Here is a 13670-nt window from a genome sequence, read left to right on the forward strand (position 1 = left end):
CTCTTATTTTAAAAAATATTACTCTTTTTTGTAGCCTACAATTAAATGTTACCTGTAACAGTTTCCTGTAATGTGTTGATAAATAAAGCCAGATCATTCATCTCCTTTAAGGTTTTTTCTGTATCGTTGTTGAGATGTCTTCCTCTTTCCAGTATTCTTGTGGACTAACATAAAATGAAACAGTAGCTTAATTAAGTTTGATATCTAAAGCATCATTTTAATATCTGTGCCAAGGAATAAAGAACACAGCTAGAATTCACTATGATTTATCTATATTTTCGTGAAATTGTATCTCTTAATATTCTCAGTCCTGCTCTACAGGATGATTACAAATGCAAGGTCAATGTCACCTTACCCATAGAATCATCAGCCTCTTAAAACTGCTGGGCTTTGTGAGTCCCAACTGTATCAAATTCTCCATCATTTTCAAATGTTTAATGCTGCATTATTACAGAACAGTGCTGCTGCTGTGTGCATGTGTGTATTTGCCTTCACACCACAGATTTTATAGGGCTTTCTTAGGCAAGGAATACTCTGAGGTGATTTTGCTATTTCCTTCTTCTGAAATATAGCTTATAATACTTGGTATTCACTGGTGGTCTCCCACCTACTAACTAGGATTGACACTGCTTAGCTTCCACTATAAGGTAGAATGTGGTGCCTTTGTGATGACAACATCCCAAATCTGTGCTGAAAAATCTTTAGCAACAGCAGAATATTTTTATGCAATGAACTTTTTTTTTTACTAAATATTTAAATTGTGTACCTTGGGTATACCTCAGTTAACAAGGCTTACTTGACTTGGTTATGTCTTTTAACCTGTTTCTATTGTTAGTTCTGAATTTAAAACTTTGCTGAAACATTAAATTGCTCTCTTTTTTGTGGAGTAGGAGCCTATTTCTAAGCATTCTATGATATTTCTCCCTCTGGTACTAAATATTCTTATAAGCATCTAATGCCCTGAAACATGTTGATCTCATTAACTTTGGTATATTGGCATTATCATTTCTGGGCTTGTCTACACTAGCTCAAAAACCCAGATTCACCATCCATAGACTGCTGGCTCTCTTCATGATGCACTGCAGCTTTCCATTAGTTTTCTTGGGGTTTGGGTTATACTCTGATTTTGCCTTGTATTAAGTAAAGTCAGGAGATACTCATGGGTATGTATAAAATTCCTGAATATCTTGGAGCTTTGGGGTAGTTCAGACAACTAGATCAGCTCTAATTCATCCCAATCTACTGTCCAGATGGATACTGTCACCATCACCCTTTCCATGCACAGGGGAAAGGGGAGGATTGCACCAGAGTCAAACCTCATAGCCGACCATCATGGACACTTCTGCTAATGCCAATGAAACTAGCAAGAAGGAAGAGAGTTAGACTTGGAGTGGCAGAGGTAACACCAAGAAAGTGACAATCCAGTGGAATAAATGACCAATGGTAGATTTGTACCAGGCTAACTTGGCCAATACAGACATACCCTTCAACATCTATCAGGCATGATTCATGCACTCTCCTCAATTCAACAAACATTGGTAAACCCTACAGGTAAACTTCTATAATTTTACTGATTACAGTGCATTTTGCTACTAAGTATTCTAAAATGTATAGATGTGGAATGGAAGTTTAATACAGAGCTCTTACCTCTTTCTGCAGCTCGTCTATGTCACCTGATAGGGTTACAAGATGGTCACGCATAATTTCTAGTGAGTAAGTTGGTTCTTCTTTAGCCCAGAAGGACCCCTAGGAAAAAAAGCATGCATTCCTGAGAAGTTAAGACAAAGAACCAGTGAATCTAAGAAGCTGTCTTTTAGCAAGCAATTTCCACATTTAAATGTCAGCATTCTATGTAGTGGTGAAAGCTTCCACTAATAAACCTACTTAAATGAAAGCCTGGAAATCCAGCCAATATTACATTTAAAAATACGTTTAGTCCAGCAACATCTGGAGCTGTCTATAATTGACTGGAAGTGGCTCTCCACAGACTCTTTCACAGTAGACCATTATAACACTTGAGTTTGGTGATACACTACAACTCTCTGGCAGATCATTCTAAATGCTCCTTCTTAAATAGTGCTACAATTGCGTAATGCGAAAGAGCCAAATACACTAAGAACAGAAGCTGTCAGCTTCTGATTACAATGTAAGTGTTCTCAAAATGTATTCTCTAACTATAAACCAGCTAGTTTTAAACATGAATTTTAAACTCGTGTCCTGTGTTTTAATCTCTGTTCTGTGTATTTAATATGTATTTTATAGAAATACATCTTAATATGAATCTTTTATAGAACTACATTTTAATATATGTGTTTTTAGACTTTTTCCAATTTTGTGCATTTGTCTGTGCTGTGACCATTCTCGATGAGAGGAAGGTCAGAAATACAATTATTATTACTATCATTATTATTATCATTATCAGATAACTACTGTAAAATCCTAATTATTCTAATAATAATTCCAGTATAATATCTGCCTTATTAGTCAATGTATATAAAATCAAAACAAAAGATAAATTTGTACCCAAGAAGATGTTTGGGTTTTTTTAATGATATTAAGTTACAGCATTCACTTCGGAACACAAATTAGGTTAGTAGTATCTATATGGCATAGAATCATAGAATCATAGAATCAAAGAGTTGGAAGAGACCTCATGGGCCATCCAGTCCAACCCCCTGCCAAGAAGCAGGAACATTGCATTCAAATCACCCCTGACAGATGGCCATCCAGCCTCTGCTTAAAAGCTTCCAAAGAAGGAGCCTCCACCACACTCCGGGGCAGAGAGTGCCACTGCTGAACGGCCCTCACAGTCAGGAAGTTCTTCCTAATGTTCAGATGGAATCTCCTCTCTTGTAGTTTGAAGCCATTGTTCCGTGTCCTAGTCTCCAAGGAAGCAGAAAACAAGCTTGCTCCCTCCCCCCTGTGGCTTCCTCTCACATATTTATACATGGCTATCATATCTCCTCTCAGCCTTCTCTTCTTCAGGCTAAACATGCCCAGTTCCCTAAGCCGCTCCTCATAGGGCTTGTTCTCCAGACCCTTGATCATTTTAGTCGCCCTCCTCTGGACACATTCCAGCTTGTCAATATCTCTCTTGAATTGTGGTGCCCAGAATTGGACACAATATTCCAGATGTGGTCTATCCAAAGCAGAATAGAGGGGTAGCATTACTTCCTTAGATCTAGACACTATGCTCCTATTGATGCAGGCCAAAATCCCATTGGCTTTTTTTGCCGCCACATCACATTGTTGGCTCATGTTTAACTTGTTGTCCACGAGGACTCCAAGATCTTTTTCACACGTACTGCTCTCGAGCCAGGCGTCACCCATTCTGTATCTTTGCATTTCATTTTTTCTGCCAAAGTGGAGTATCTTACATTTGTCACTGTTGAACTTCATTTTGTTAGTTTTGGCCCATCTCTCTAATCTGTCAAGATCGTTTTGAATTCTGCTCCTGTCCTCTGGACTATTGGCTATCCCTCCCAATTTGGTGTCGTCTGCAAACTTGATGATCATGCCTTCTAGCCCTTCATCTAAGTCATTAATAAAGATGTTGAACAGGACCGGGCCCAGGACGGAACCCTGCGGCACTCCGCTCGTCACTTCTTTCCAAGATGAAGAGGAAGCATTAGTGAGCACTCTCTGTGTTCGTCCACTTAACCAATTACAGATCCACCTCACCGTAGTTTTGCCTAGCCCACATTGGACTAGTTTCCTTGCCAGAAGGTCATGGGGGACCTTGTCGAAGGCCTTACTGAAATCCAGGTACGCTACATCCACGGCATTCCCCGCATCTACCCAGCTTGTAGCTCTATCGAAGAAAGAGATCAGATTAGTCTGGCATGACTTGTTTTTGATAAATCCATGTTGACTATTAGCGATGACTGCATTTGTTTCTAAGTGTTTGCAGACCGCTTCCTTAACAATCTTTTCCAGAATCTTGCCCGGTATCGACGTGAGGCTGACCGGACGGTAGTTGTTTGGGTCATCCTTTTTTCCCTTCTTGAAGATTGGGACCACATTGGCCCTCCTCCAATCTGCTGGAACTTCTCCAGTTCTCCAAGAACTCTCAAAGATGGTTGCCAATGGTTCCGAAATGACTTCCGCTAGTTCCTTCAATACTCTGGGGTGTAGTTGATCTGGCCCCGGGGATTTGAACTCATTAAGAGCGGCCAGGTATTCCTGGACGACTTCTTTCCCAATTTGGGGTTGGATGTCCTCCAATCCCTCATCCACTCCATCTTGCTGAGGTTGAAGGCTCTCTTTTTGTGAGAAGACCGAGGCAAAGAAGGCATTAAGTAGTTCTGCCTTTGCCCTATCCCCTGTCAGCATTGCCCCATCTTCTCCTCAAAGAGGTCCTATCGCCTCCTTGTTTTTTCTTTTTCTATTGACATAAGAATAGAAGCCCTTTTTATTTTTTTTAATGTCCCTGGCAAGTGTGAGCTCATTTTTTGCTTTAGCCTTGCGGACCTTTTCCCTACAGGTGTTGGCTATTTGTTTGAATTCTTCTTTGGTGATTTCTCCCTTTTTCCACTTCTTGTGCATGTCTCTTTTGTGTCTTAGCACAGTTAGAAGTTCTATTTTTTCTCTTTGTTGGCACAGTTTGCAATTGTGCCTTGAGTATTTCACTCTTGAGAAATTCCCATCCATCCGTAACTCCCTTGTCTTCTAGTATCTGTGTCCACGGAATGCTGCTCAGCGTTTCCTTCATTTTTTGGAAATCAGCTCTCCTAAAGTCCAAAATGCGGGTTTGACTTGTCTTAGTTTCGGCCTTCCTTTGTACCTCAAATTGCAGGAGCACATGGTCACTTGCCCCTAAGGATCCTACCACTTTGACCGCATCGATCAGGTCGTCCGCATTTGTTAGGATGAGATCAAGAGTAGCCAATCCCCTTGTTGCCTCTTCTACCTTCTGGACCATGAAATTGTCTGCAAGGCAAGCGAGGAATTTGTTGGACTTTGTACTCTTGGCCGAGTTTGTTTTCCAGCAAATATCGGGATAGTTGAAATCGCCCATGACTACTACATCTCTTCTCTGTGCCTGTTTGGTCAACTGTTGGCAGAAGACTTCATCAAGTTCTTCCTCCTGGCTTGGGGGTCTGTAGTAGACGCCTACAACGACATCTTTTACTCTAAACAACGGCATGTTTACTCTAAAGATGATTTAATCTGGATCAAACTCATACTTCTACCATTTCTTGCTATTCTTATTATTTGTTTTCATGCGGGATGGGCAACCTGTGGTTCATTATCATGCCCTACCACTAAATTTTATAAATAATGAGAATTAGCAGTTCAACAATATTTTCTGAATCACAGGTTGCTCATTTTTGTCCTAATCACAATATGTCAGGTTTCTTTTTAGACAGGGTGCTGGGATTGGAACTCTAAAACCACCAAACAAAATAAAGAGCGCTATACAGAAGAAAAACAAAATAATAGCACACCTACCTGGAATTGTTTTGTTGCATTTTCTAAGTCTGTCAATATTCCATATGGTGCAAAGACAGCACCGGTGAGATTTACCAAAAATACAGCTTCCTCAAGATTATCCAGATCATTTAACAACAATCCAGTGCAATCATCATCACAAGCTGTGAAAAATATTTCAGAAATATTAGTTACAGTTTTACACACATATTTGCACAGGTAAGTGTATTAAACATTAAATAATCCTAAAACTAATATAGGTCAGCACACAGGAGAAACAAGTAAAAATAGAGGCATATCTTAAAAACTATTTGACTGACAAGATGTGAAATGCTTAATGTATTTCATTTTAAGCACAAAAAAAGTTTTAGGGTTATAAGCCTTAGAGCAACTCTATAGGCAATTCCTATTGCAATACACATAATGTGAGACTACAAGAGAAAATATGAAGAAGAAAGATTTCCAATATCATCACTATAGCAGTTTGTCTATGTAGACCTAATAAGACTATTTATTTATACTGTATATCCACCTACTGAAATCATTATTTTACTTTTCATCCAACAATTTCAAGATGGCACACACATTTCGTCTATCATGCAGTAGGTTCCCCCATATCCGCGGTACCAATATCTGCAGTCTCACATATCCACAGTTTCACTTTTTCATTTTTCATTTCTTCTTGCTACCTCCATCATTCATCCTATTGAAAATCACTTAGGTTTGCTATTATCTGCCGTTTAATGTATCCATATGAAGTTCAGGAATAAATTCTCTATGGATATGGGGATCCAACTGTGCTTTTGTGAAGTACATTTACCTGAGAGACAGTAACTGACCCATTTTCATTCAATGACTTTCACTGAATGAGGATATGAACCTTATTGTTCCGATTCCTAATGTAGTAGTCTTGTAGGCATTACACTGTACTATAAATCTGCTATTACCTTTTATCTACCATACTAGTCTATTCTTTTACATCCTCACCTCTCCCATCATCTTTGCCTCAACAGATAGAAAGTTTGGGAAAAGGAGAAAAGCACACCTTAGGTGTGTGCTATCAGAGTGAACAGAAGGAACTAGACTTCCTCAAATAGACATTTGCTATCACATTCCTGTGTGAGAAAAGGAAGGACCAATCCACATAAGGATGTTTCACCCCTTTCTACAGGGAAAAGCAAACAACACATCAACAAATCTCCCCTAAACAAATGTTAAAAATTATCCAAAAAGTATATGATCTCTTGAATCTTCAAAAAAATACTAAAAACAAAACATAAACTAACACAATTTTCAAATGCAATGCCCACTCTTAGTGCAAAAGTTTATACAGTGTGGAGTATGCTGAAAGCCATACTCCTACCCAAATGTATTTACTTGCAAGGAGGTCCCATGAATTTTAACAAAAATTTCTTCCAAAGAAATGTATTTAGGATGGCAGTCATATGGAATTATTTTTTCCACGCAATACTGGAAGCTCCTCTCCATATCTATTTTATGTGAGAGCAATGACCAATCTTGATAAAATAGTGAAGAGTAGAGACATTACAGTGGCAACAAAGATCCGCATAATTAAAGCAATGGTATTCCCCATAGTCACCTACGGATGTGGGAGCTGGACCATAGGGAAGGCTGAATGAAGGAAGATAGATGCTTTAGAACTGTGGTGTTGCAGGAAAGTGCTGAGAGTGCCTTGGACAGCAAGAAGATCCAACCAGTCCATACTTCAAGAAATAAAGCCTGACTGCTCATTGGAGGGAAGAATAGTAAAGGCCAAAATGAAGTACTTTGGCCACATCATGAGAAGAAAGGAAAGCTTAGAGAAGACAATTATGCTGGAGAAAATGGAAGGAAAAAGGAAAAGGGGCCGACCAAGGGCAAGATGGATGGATGGCATCCTTGAAATGACTGGATTGACCTTGAAGGAGCTAGGGGTGGTGATGACCGACAGGGAGCTCTGGGGTGGACTGGTCCATGAAGTCACGAAGAGTCGGAAATCACTGAACAAATGAACAACAACAACATTTTTTTTAAAAAAAGACACCAAAAGTTAGTTTGTTTTCAAGAAACTTACAAGTACATTCGTTGTCCACAAGAATGTGCCTTGGTTCACATTCATCACATAGCCATCCTGTTACACCTTGCTTACAGACACATTGTCCAGAGATATGGTCACAGGTATTGTGAACAGAACCATTTGGATTGCACTGACACTGCTGACAGCTGCCACCTGGTGCCTTAGGGTCTCCATAGTAAGTTGGGGAACACCTAGAGAGAAACAGGAAAAAAAATTGTTCTCAAACAAAGAACAGAAGAAAGGGACATCCATTTTTGAGCTAGAGACCTCCGTCCATCCTGTTCTGAACTAAAAAAAATGTGCTCTTTTTTCTGTTTAACTTTGATCTTTATCGCTAAATGCCAACTGATGACACCAACGTGTTTATAGTGGAAAGAACGAAGCTTTTAGTGTTGAACATGTCAAAGAATTTTGATCATAGGAACAATTTCCTTTATAATTATAGAGACACACTTTAGGGTCAACCTATCTTCGAGATGGCATCTCTTTCTATGAAGCGGTGCAGGCTCTGAGATTGACCGGGGAGGCACTACTCTTGGTCCCACCACCGTCTCAAGCGTGGTTGGTGGGGACAAGAGAGAGGGCCTTCTCTGTGGTGGCCCCCTAGCTCTGGAATACTTCCCAAAAGACAATAGATTAGCTCCCACCCTTCAATCCTTCCATTCCAACCTAAAAACATGGATGTTCAGAGAGGTCTTTGAGCATGAGTAGGCTGAATGGGCCCATATGAAGCTGACACTTGGCACCTTGTGAATTGATGGCAGTTAGTATCATCTACTGTTTTAAAATTGTATTATTTTGATTTTTTGCTACATGTGTTGACGGGTGTTGTTATAATTTTATGTGATTTGTTAATACTTTTCTACCATTTTTACTAGTTATAGGTGATTATTCTGCATGTTTCATTCAACGCTATGTTCACCTGCTTTGCATGGGCAGACTTATGCCAAACAGGGCAGGCATACTCGGCAGTTGAATAAGACAAGGCTAGGGCTGATGTTCTTATTAATTTTGGGTCTGAACCCCATGTGCTTCCAGTAAGTTTCTGCAGGATGTTATTGCGTGCAGCTACTTTGTGCTTGGTGTTCCAGCAGTGTTTCCTATATACTAGTGTTCGATCTAAGGTGACACTGAGATATTTAGGATGGAAACCATGTTCAAGCTCTTGACCTTCCCAGGTGACTTTCAATTTCCTGTTGGCCTCACAGTTGCATAGGTGGAAAGCACACACTCGTGTCTTGCCAGGGTTAGGCTTCAGGTGATGATGATGGTGGTGATGATTATATTGGATTGTACTTTAGACTCATAGGGGATAGCTATGGTAAGCTATGACATAAATCTGGTCTGATTATGACTAGTCTGAGGAGAGATGGAAACATCCAGTGTATTCCACTTAAAGGTTGGGTTGCGTGTGTTATTAATATAGTCATCATAATATACAATAATTTGAAAAGGATTCAACCAGTTAATGTCTTTCAGCTGTGGAAAAGTCTTCCAAAACCATGCAGTTTTCAAAGCCTATTTGCACTTCAGGACCTACTCAATGCAAAATTTACACAGACAATATTTTCAGTATACCTGGACTGGTAGGACAGTACTAACATCAGCTACAAAATCAGTAACAATCTGTGTCTGGAGATCCTGAGGGAAGGAGCTTCTTTAGATGTGAGTTGACATTTAATTTTGTTATAGCTCTTTTGGCAATTTAAAAAAAACCCCTAGAAATCAGTGCAAATAATTAGTAGACAGATTAATCTTTGGATATTTTGGTTAGTGTGAGATGTTAATTATATTACTGTTTAAACATTGAACTGTAAATATTGAATTATCTGGGAGCCTTCTTGTGTATTATGTAACTTTCTTCTAACCTTATTATAAGCCTTCTTGACCATAAAGCACTACATACAGATAAACCTGATACTGATTATGCTAAGGATAAGCACAGCTGGCTAACTGCCTCATAAGCTATATCCCAAACTCCATGGAAGCCCCATTCCTGGAAAAGCTACTGATTAGTTTATTTTGTTTAGTTATTTTTATTTTATACTCTTGCTTTTTCCCAGCATGGGATGACCCAAAGCAGCTGACAACACAGATTAAAACAAAACACAAAAAAAGATATTCATGGTATGGGGCCTCGACTAACAAAAACAATAAAATAAGTGATCATATTACAAAACACTAATTCTAAAGAATTTGAGATCAGGTGAAAAATAATGAGAATAAAACATCCACACTGGCAAGACCCTTCTATAGCAATCAGTTGCTAGCCCAAAGCCTGTATAAATTAAAAGGGATTTGCCTGTCAGTCTAAGAAAAGGAGAGAAGGGTCAGCCAAGCTTGCAGCTGTTAAAAGTATAGGATCTCTGAAGGAGGATATTTTAAGGATGATGGTGGCACACAAAAGCCTTTGGGCTGCATACTGAGCATCTCTGTACAATGTATGCAAAAATCTAACAACCTTTCTGTTTAACATTTTTAGAAGAAGTGTTTATTGAGAAATTAAGGTGGTGTATGCTGGTCAAACCTTTCATAATAAGCAAATAATGTTCACAAAGTACACATGTGATTTAATGGATTTAGAGAACAAGAATATGGCAGCCCTATAGAGGCAAAGGTGAGTAAGTCAAAGAACCCCCTGATGTTTAGTAAGGATGAAAAGGAGAATTAGAAAATGGAAAGGCTTAACAGTGAGAAAAGCCAGTAAGGGTGATAAGGGGGCAGGGAAGCATAAAAGAACAGCATTAAGAGGCAGGAGACAAAGGGATTTCGAAGCCAGGCAAACCTGGTACAGGTTGGGAAAGTAACCAAAGGGTTGAGCGGTAGAGGAAAAGAAGAGAGAGAATGGGAATGAGGGAGAGAAGCTCCTAGGGTTAGCTAGAATAACAGCTTTTACATTCAATTAAAAGTTTCAATAACATAGCAGTAACTTTCCTCAACAAGTTAGACCTGCTCACAATCCCATTTTTATTTCCACATCATGTGTTTATATGTCAGTGTATGCAAACTATTCAGCACTCAGATGCATAACATAACTTTTGCAATTATCTCACCTTTCACAATATTGCCCTTCATATCCAGTGATACAAGCATTGCAGTGGAAATCACTAACACCTTGCAAAACACATGTGGAACTAAAACTTAAAGAAGAAAAGAGAATATGTTGTCAAAACAATTCATGAGCAAACACCTCATATAGAAGTAAAAAGGTTAGTCCTTCCTCCCTGACATGATACTTTTTCTGTACAGGGATATTTATGTATGAAACGTTCAGAAATGCAACACCCTCTCCTGCTGTCTGGAGATTTTTATTACTTTGTAAAATAGATGTTACTTGCATATAGGTATAAGTAAGGAAAAGCGATTATTGTTTTGGACTACAGTTTATAAAACCCACCAGCCATAATGGCTGGCTTTGAGAGAGGCGAGCCTGCTAGCAGAATAGTTCAAAAGAATAACTTTTCCAAGCTCCATCTATAATGCACATGTACTGGTATGATCTTGGTCTGGATTAGTCATTTCACCATCTACTTTCATTTCCATGCAAATTATCTAACCCTGATTATAAATCATTCTTTTTAGCTCCTGAGAAACTCAGCTGACAATAACCTCCATGGCTGCTACAATACCATGGAGAGAGCAGTGAATATAGCACCTATAATTTTTAAAGATACCCAAGTTAATTTTTATTTACCTCCCAGGGCTTGTTCTTGGACACGCACACAGAGAACAATCATTGACAGATCCAATCACTTTACCGTAAAAGCCTGGGGCACAAAGGCTACAGTGGTCACCTACTGTATTATCTTGGCAGTCCTAGGAGAGAGAAAAATCAGAAAATTTAAAACAAAATTGCACCCTGCATTTTAAAGACAAACCACAAAACATTCCAAGAGGATAAAAATGCAATACTAATATTAATGTCAAACAACCAAGAATTTACTATAAAACAGATGCTGCTATACCTTTACTTCGAAGGGAAAAGAGACTTCAATCCATAAAACCAATCAGTGTCAGCATTCTTTTCACAGGCACTGCATACTGCAACTCTACTATTCCCTGCCTTCACCAAGCTGAGGCATCCATAGTGGTGATTAAGTAAGGATAACTTACAATGTAAAATTAAAGATGAAATCTAATAGCAGACAGAGGGCCGATCCAGACAGGTCCAAAAAGAAGGACTTGCCCCAGTTTTTACCGGAGGCATTCAAATGATGTCTCCGGTAAAATGAATAAATTCAGAATAAACCAAGGTTTCCCTGGTTTGTTCCTAATCAATTAAATACCACATTAGATCTGGGCCTTCCTGAAAGGCCCAAGTTTAATGGGATATTGGATCTGTGGGGACTCACTACTGGGACTACTCAGGGATGTGTCCCCACAGCCATATCACTTCTTTGGGCTTCCAAAAGCCTGGAAGAGCAGGATGACACCCCCTTCCCTCCCAGCCCTGCATTTCCACCCCCAAAACTTATGCCACAAGCTTGCCAGTAACAGAGGGCTTCTCAGAAGAGCAGTGGAGTCACTTCAGAATGATTTTGGAAGGTTTCCTTTCAGCATCATTCTGAAGTGATTCCACAGTTCTCCGGAGAGGCCCTCTATACCTGGCATGTCTGTTGGGTAGGTTTTAGGAGTGTCAGCATGTAGCCATCCTGGGAGGGAAATCCTGGGGTTGTGGGAGGGGGCAGAGACTACAACACGGGCAAAACAGATTAGTTTGACCCATTTTTGCCTGTGTTTTAGTCATGTCTGGGAGTGCCCAGAGACATCCGTCTCATGCTCCTTTTGCTGTAACCCTCTGGAGTGCCAAAAACTGGTGGATTTCCAGGCTGCCAGAGCAGGTTTCAAGGATGAAAAGAAGGTTGCAGGAATTATGGTTTTGCTGACTCTGACTGAAACTGGATTCAAGTTTTAAATTTTAAATGATTAGGATGCAATACCATATACATGTTTATTATATGCATTTATTTCAGCTCTGACTTAAGGACATGGAAGTTTTCTTGGTAAGGTTTATTCATATTTGCCATTGCCTTCATCTGAGGAAGGTGTAACTTTCCTAAGGTCACACTGTGACTTACGAAGGCTGAGTGGGAATTCAAACCCTGGTCTCCAAATCCAACACTCAAACCACTAAACTGCACTTGTTCTCACCCGATGAATTTATTCGAAATAAAAAATTCACTGATTTCTAAATATTTTTTCTTTGTAAATCTTAAAATTAACTCATGATTGATTGGCTTATTTTCACACTGAGTGTTTTATCTCTTTGAAAGCTTGCAGTCAGGGGTCATCCAAGCTTGGGTTTTTTAACTGGCCCTATGTAAACTCCACTGGAAGATGGAGTCTTTTCTATTGAAGTATGGGGTAAAATATTAGTTTTCCATCTGATCTGTCAATTTTTGAGACAAAGCAAACAAACCTAGTGGAGAGGTTCACATACCAAACACTTTCCTGTTTCTGGATCACAAACATCAGTGTGGTTGTTGCATTGGCAAGGAACACAAGAGGAGGATTTTGAATGTGAACCTGCATGTTTCTCCTTGTAGTATCCTGATGCACAGTCCTGGATGTTGGGGGGAAGTGAAAAAAATACAATGGAACTTGCTTATTAAATTAGATTGCAAGAACTGTTAAGGTCTTTTCCTAAATGTAAATCACTTTTATGAACCCACCTGACATGAGAGTCCTGCATAACCTATAGGACAGAGGCATTTCTCAATATAATGAGCTGTGTCACTAATGAAGGGCGCATCATCGGCTCTCACAGCAATTTCCATGGAGATATTCGAGATTCTATGAGATATTTGAATAAAACAAAATCACAAAGCAGTCATATTCATTTAAGAAACACAACTCAAAACAGGTTGCTCACAATTTTCAAATGATGATGATGGTGGTGGTGATGATGATGATGATGATGATGATGATAGTAATAACTTCTATATTTTTATTCCACCCTATCTCCCCTGGAGGACTCAGGGTGGAAAAAGGCAGATTCAATGCCTCAATAACAGTAAATACAAATACAAAAGCCCAAAATAACCCCACATAAAGAGCAACTTAAGCATAACAACTATAATTTAAATAAAAAGATAATCAGTTATGGATTATGAAAGAAGCATACATGTGTCACTCTCTATTATGTCTTACCTAATGCAGATCA

At 39.2% G+C, this 13670-nt stretch overlaps 1 protein-coding gene across 1 annotated transcript in view; it reads right to left on the reverse strand.

Moving 5' to 3' along the window:
• The window catches only part of LAMA1 (laminin subunit alpha 1), a 115865-nt gene that overhangs the window by 36864 nt on the left and 65331 nt on the right, over nt 1-13670 (reverse strand). Inside the window, exons 28-35 of the mRNA XM_060775074.2 lie at nt 13180-13300; nt 12948-13070; nt 11202-11323; nt 10561-10647; nt 7505-7698; nt 5452-5594; nt 1648-1746; nt 53-164 (exon numbers count right to left, since the gene is read on the reverse strand). Of these exons, the coding sequence (XP_060631057.2) occupies nt 53-164; nt 1648-1746; nt 5452-5594; nt 7505-7698; nt 10561-10647; nt 11202-11323; nt 12948-13070; nt 13180-13300 (1001 nt within the window). The remainder of the gene's footprint in view (nt 1-52; nt 165-1647; nt 1747-5451; nt 5595-7504; nt 7699-10560; nt 10648-11201; nt 11324-12947; nt 13071-13179; nt 13301-13670) is intronic.

This window comes from Anolis sagrei, chromosome 4 (assembly GCF_037176765.1).
Source record: "Anolis sagrei isolate rAnoSag1 chromosome 4, rAnoSag1.mat, whole genome shotgun sequence".
Classification (NCBI taxonomy): Eukaryota; Metazoa; Chordata; class Lepidosauria; order Squamata; family Dactyloidae; genus Anolis; species Anolis sagrei.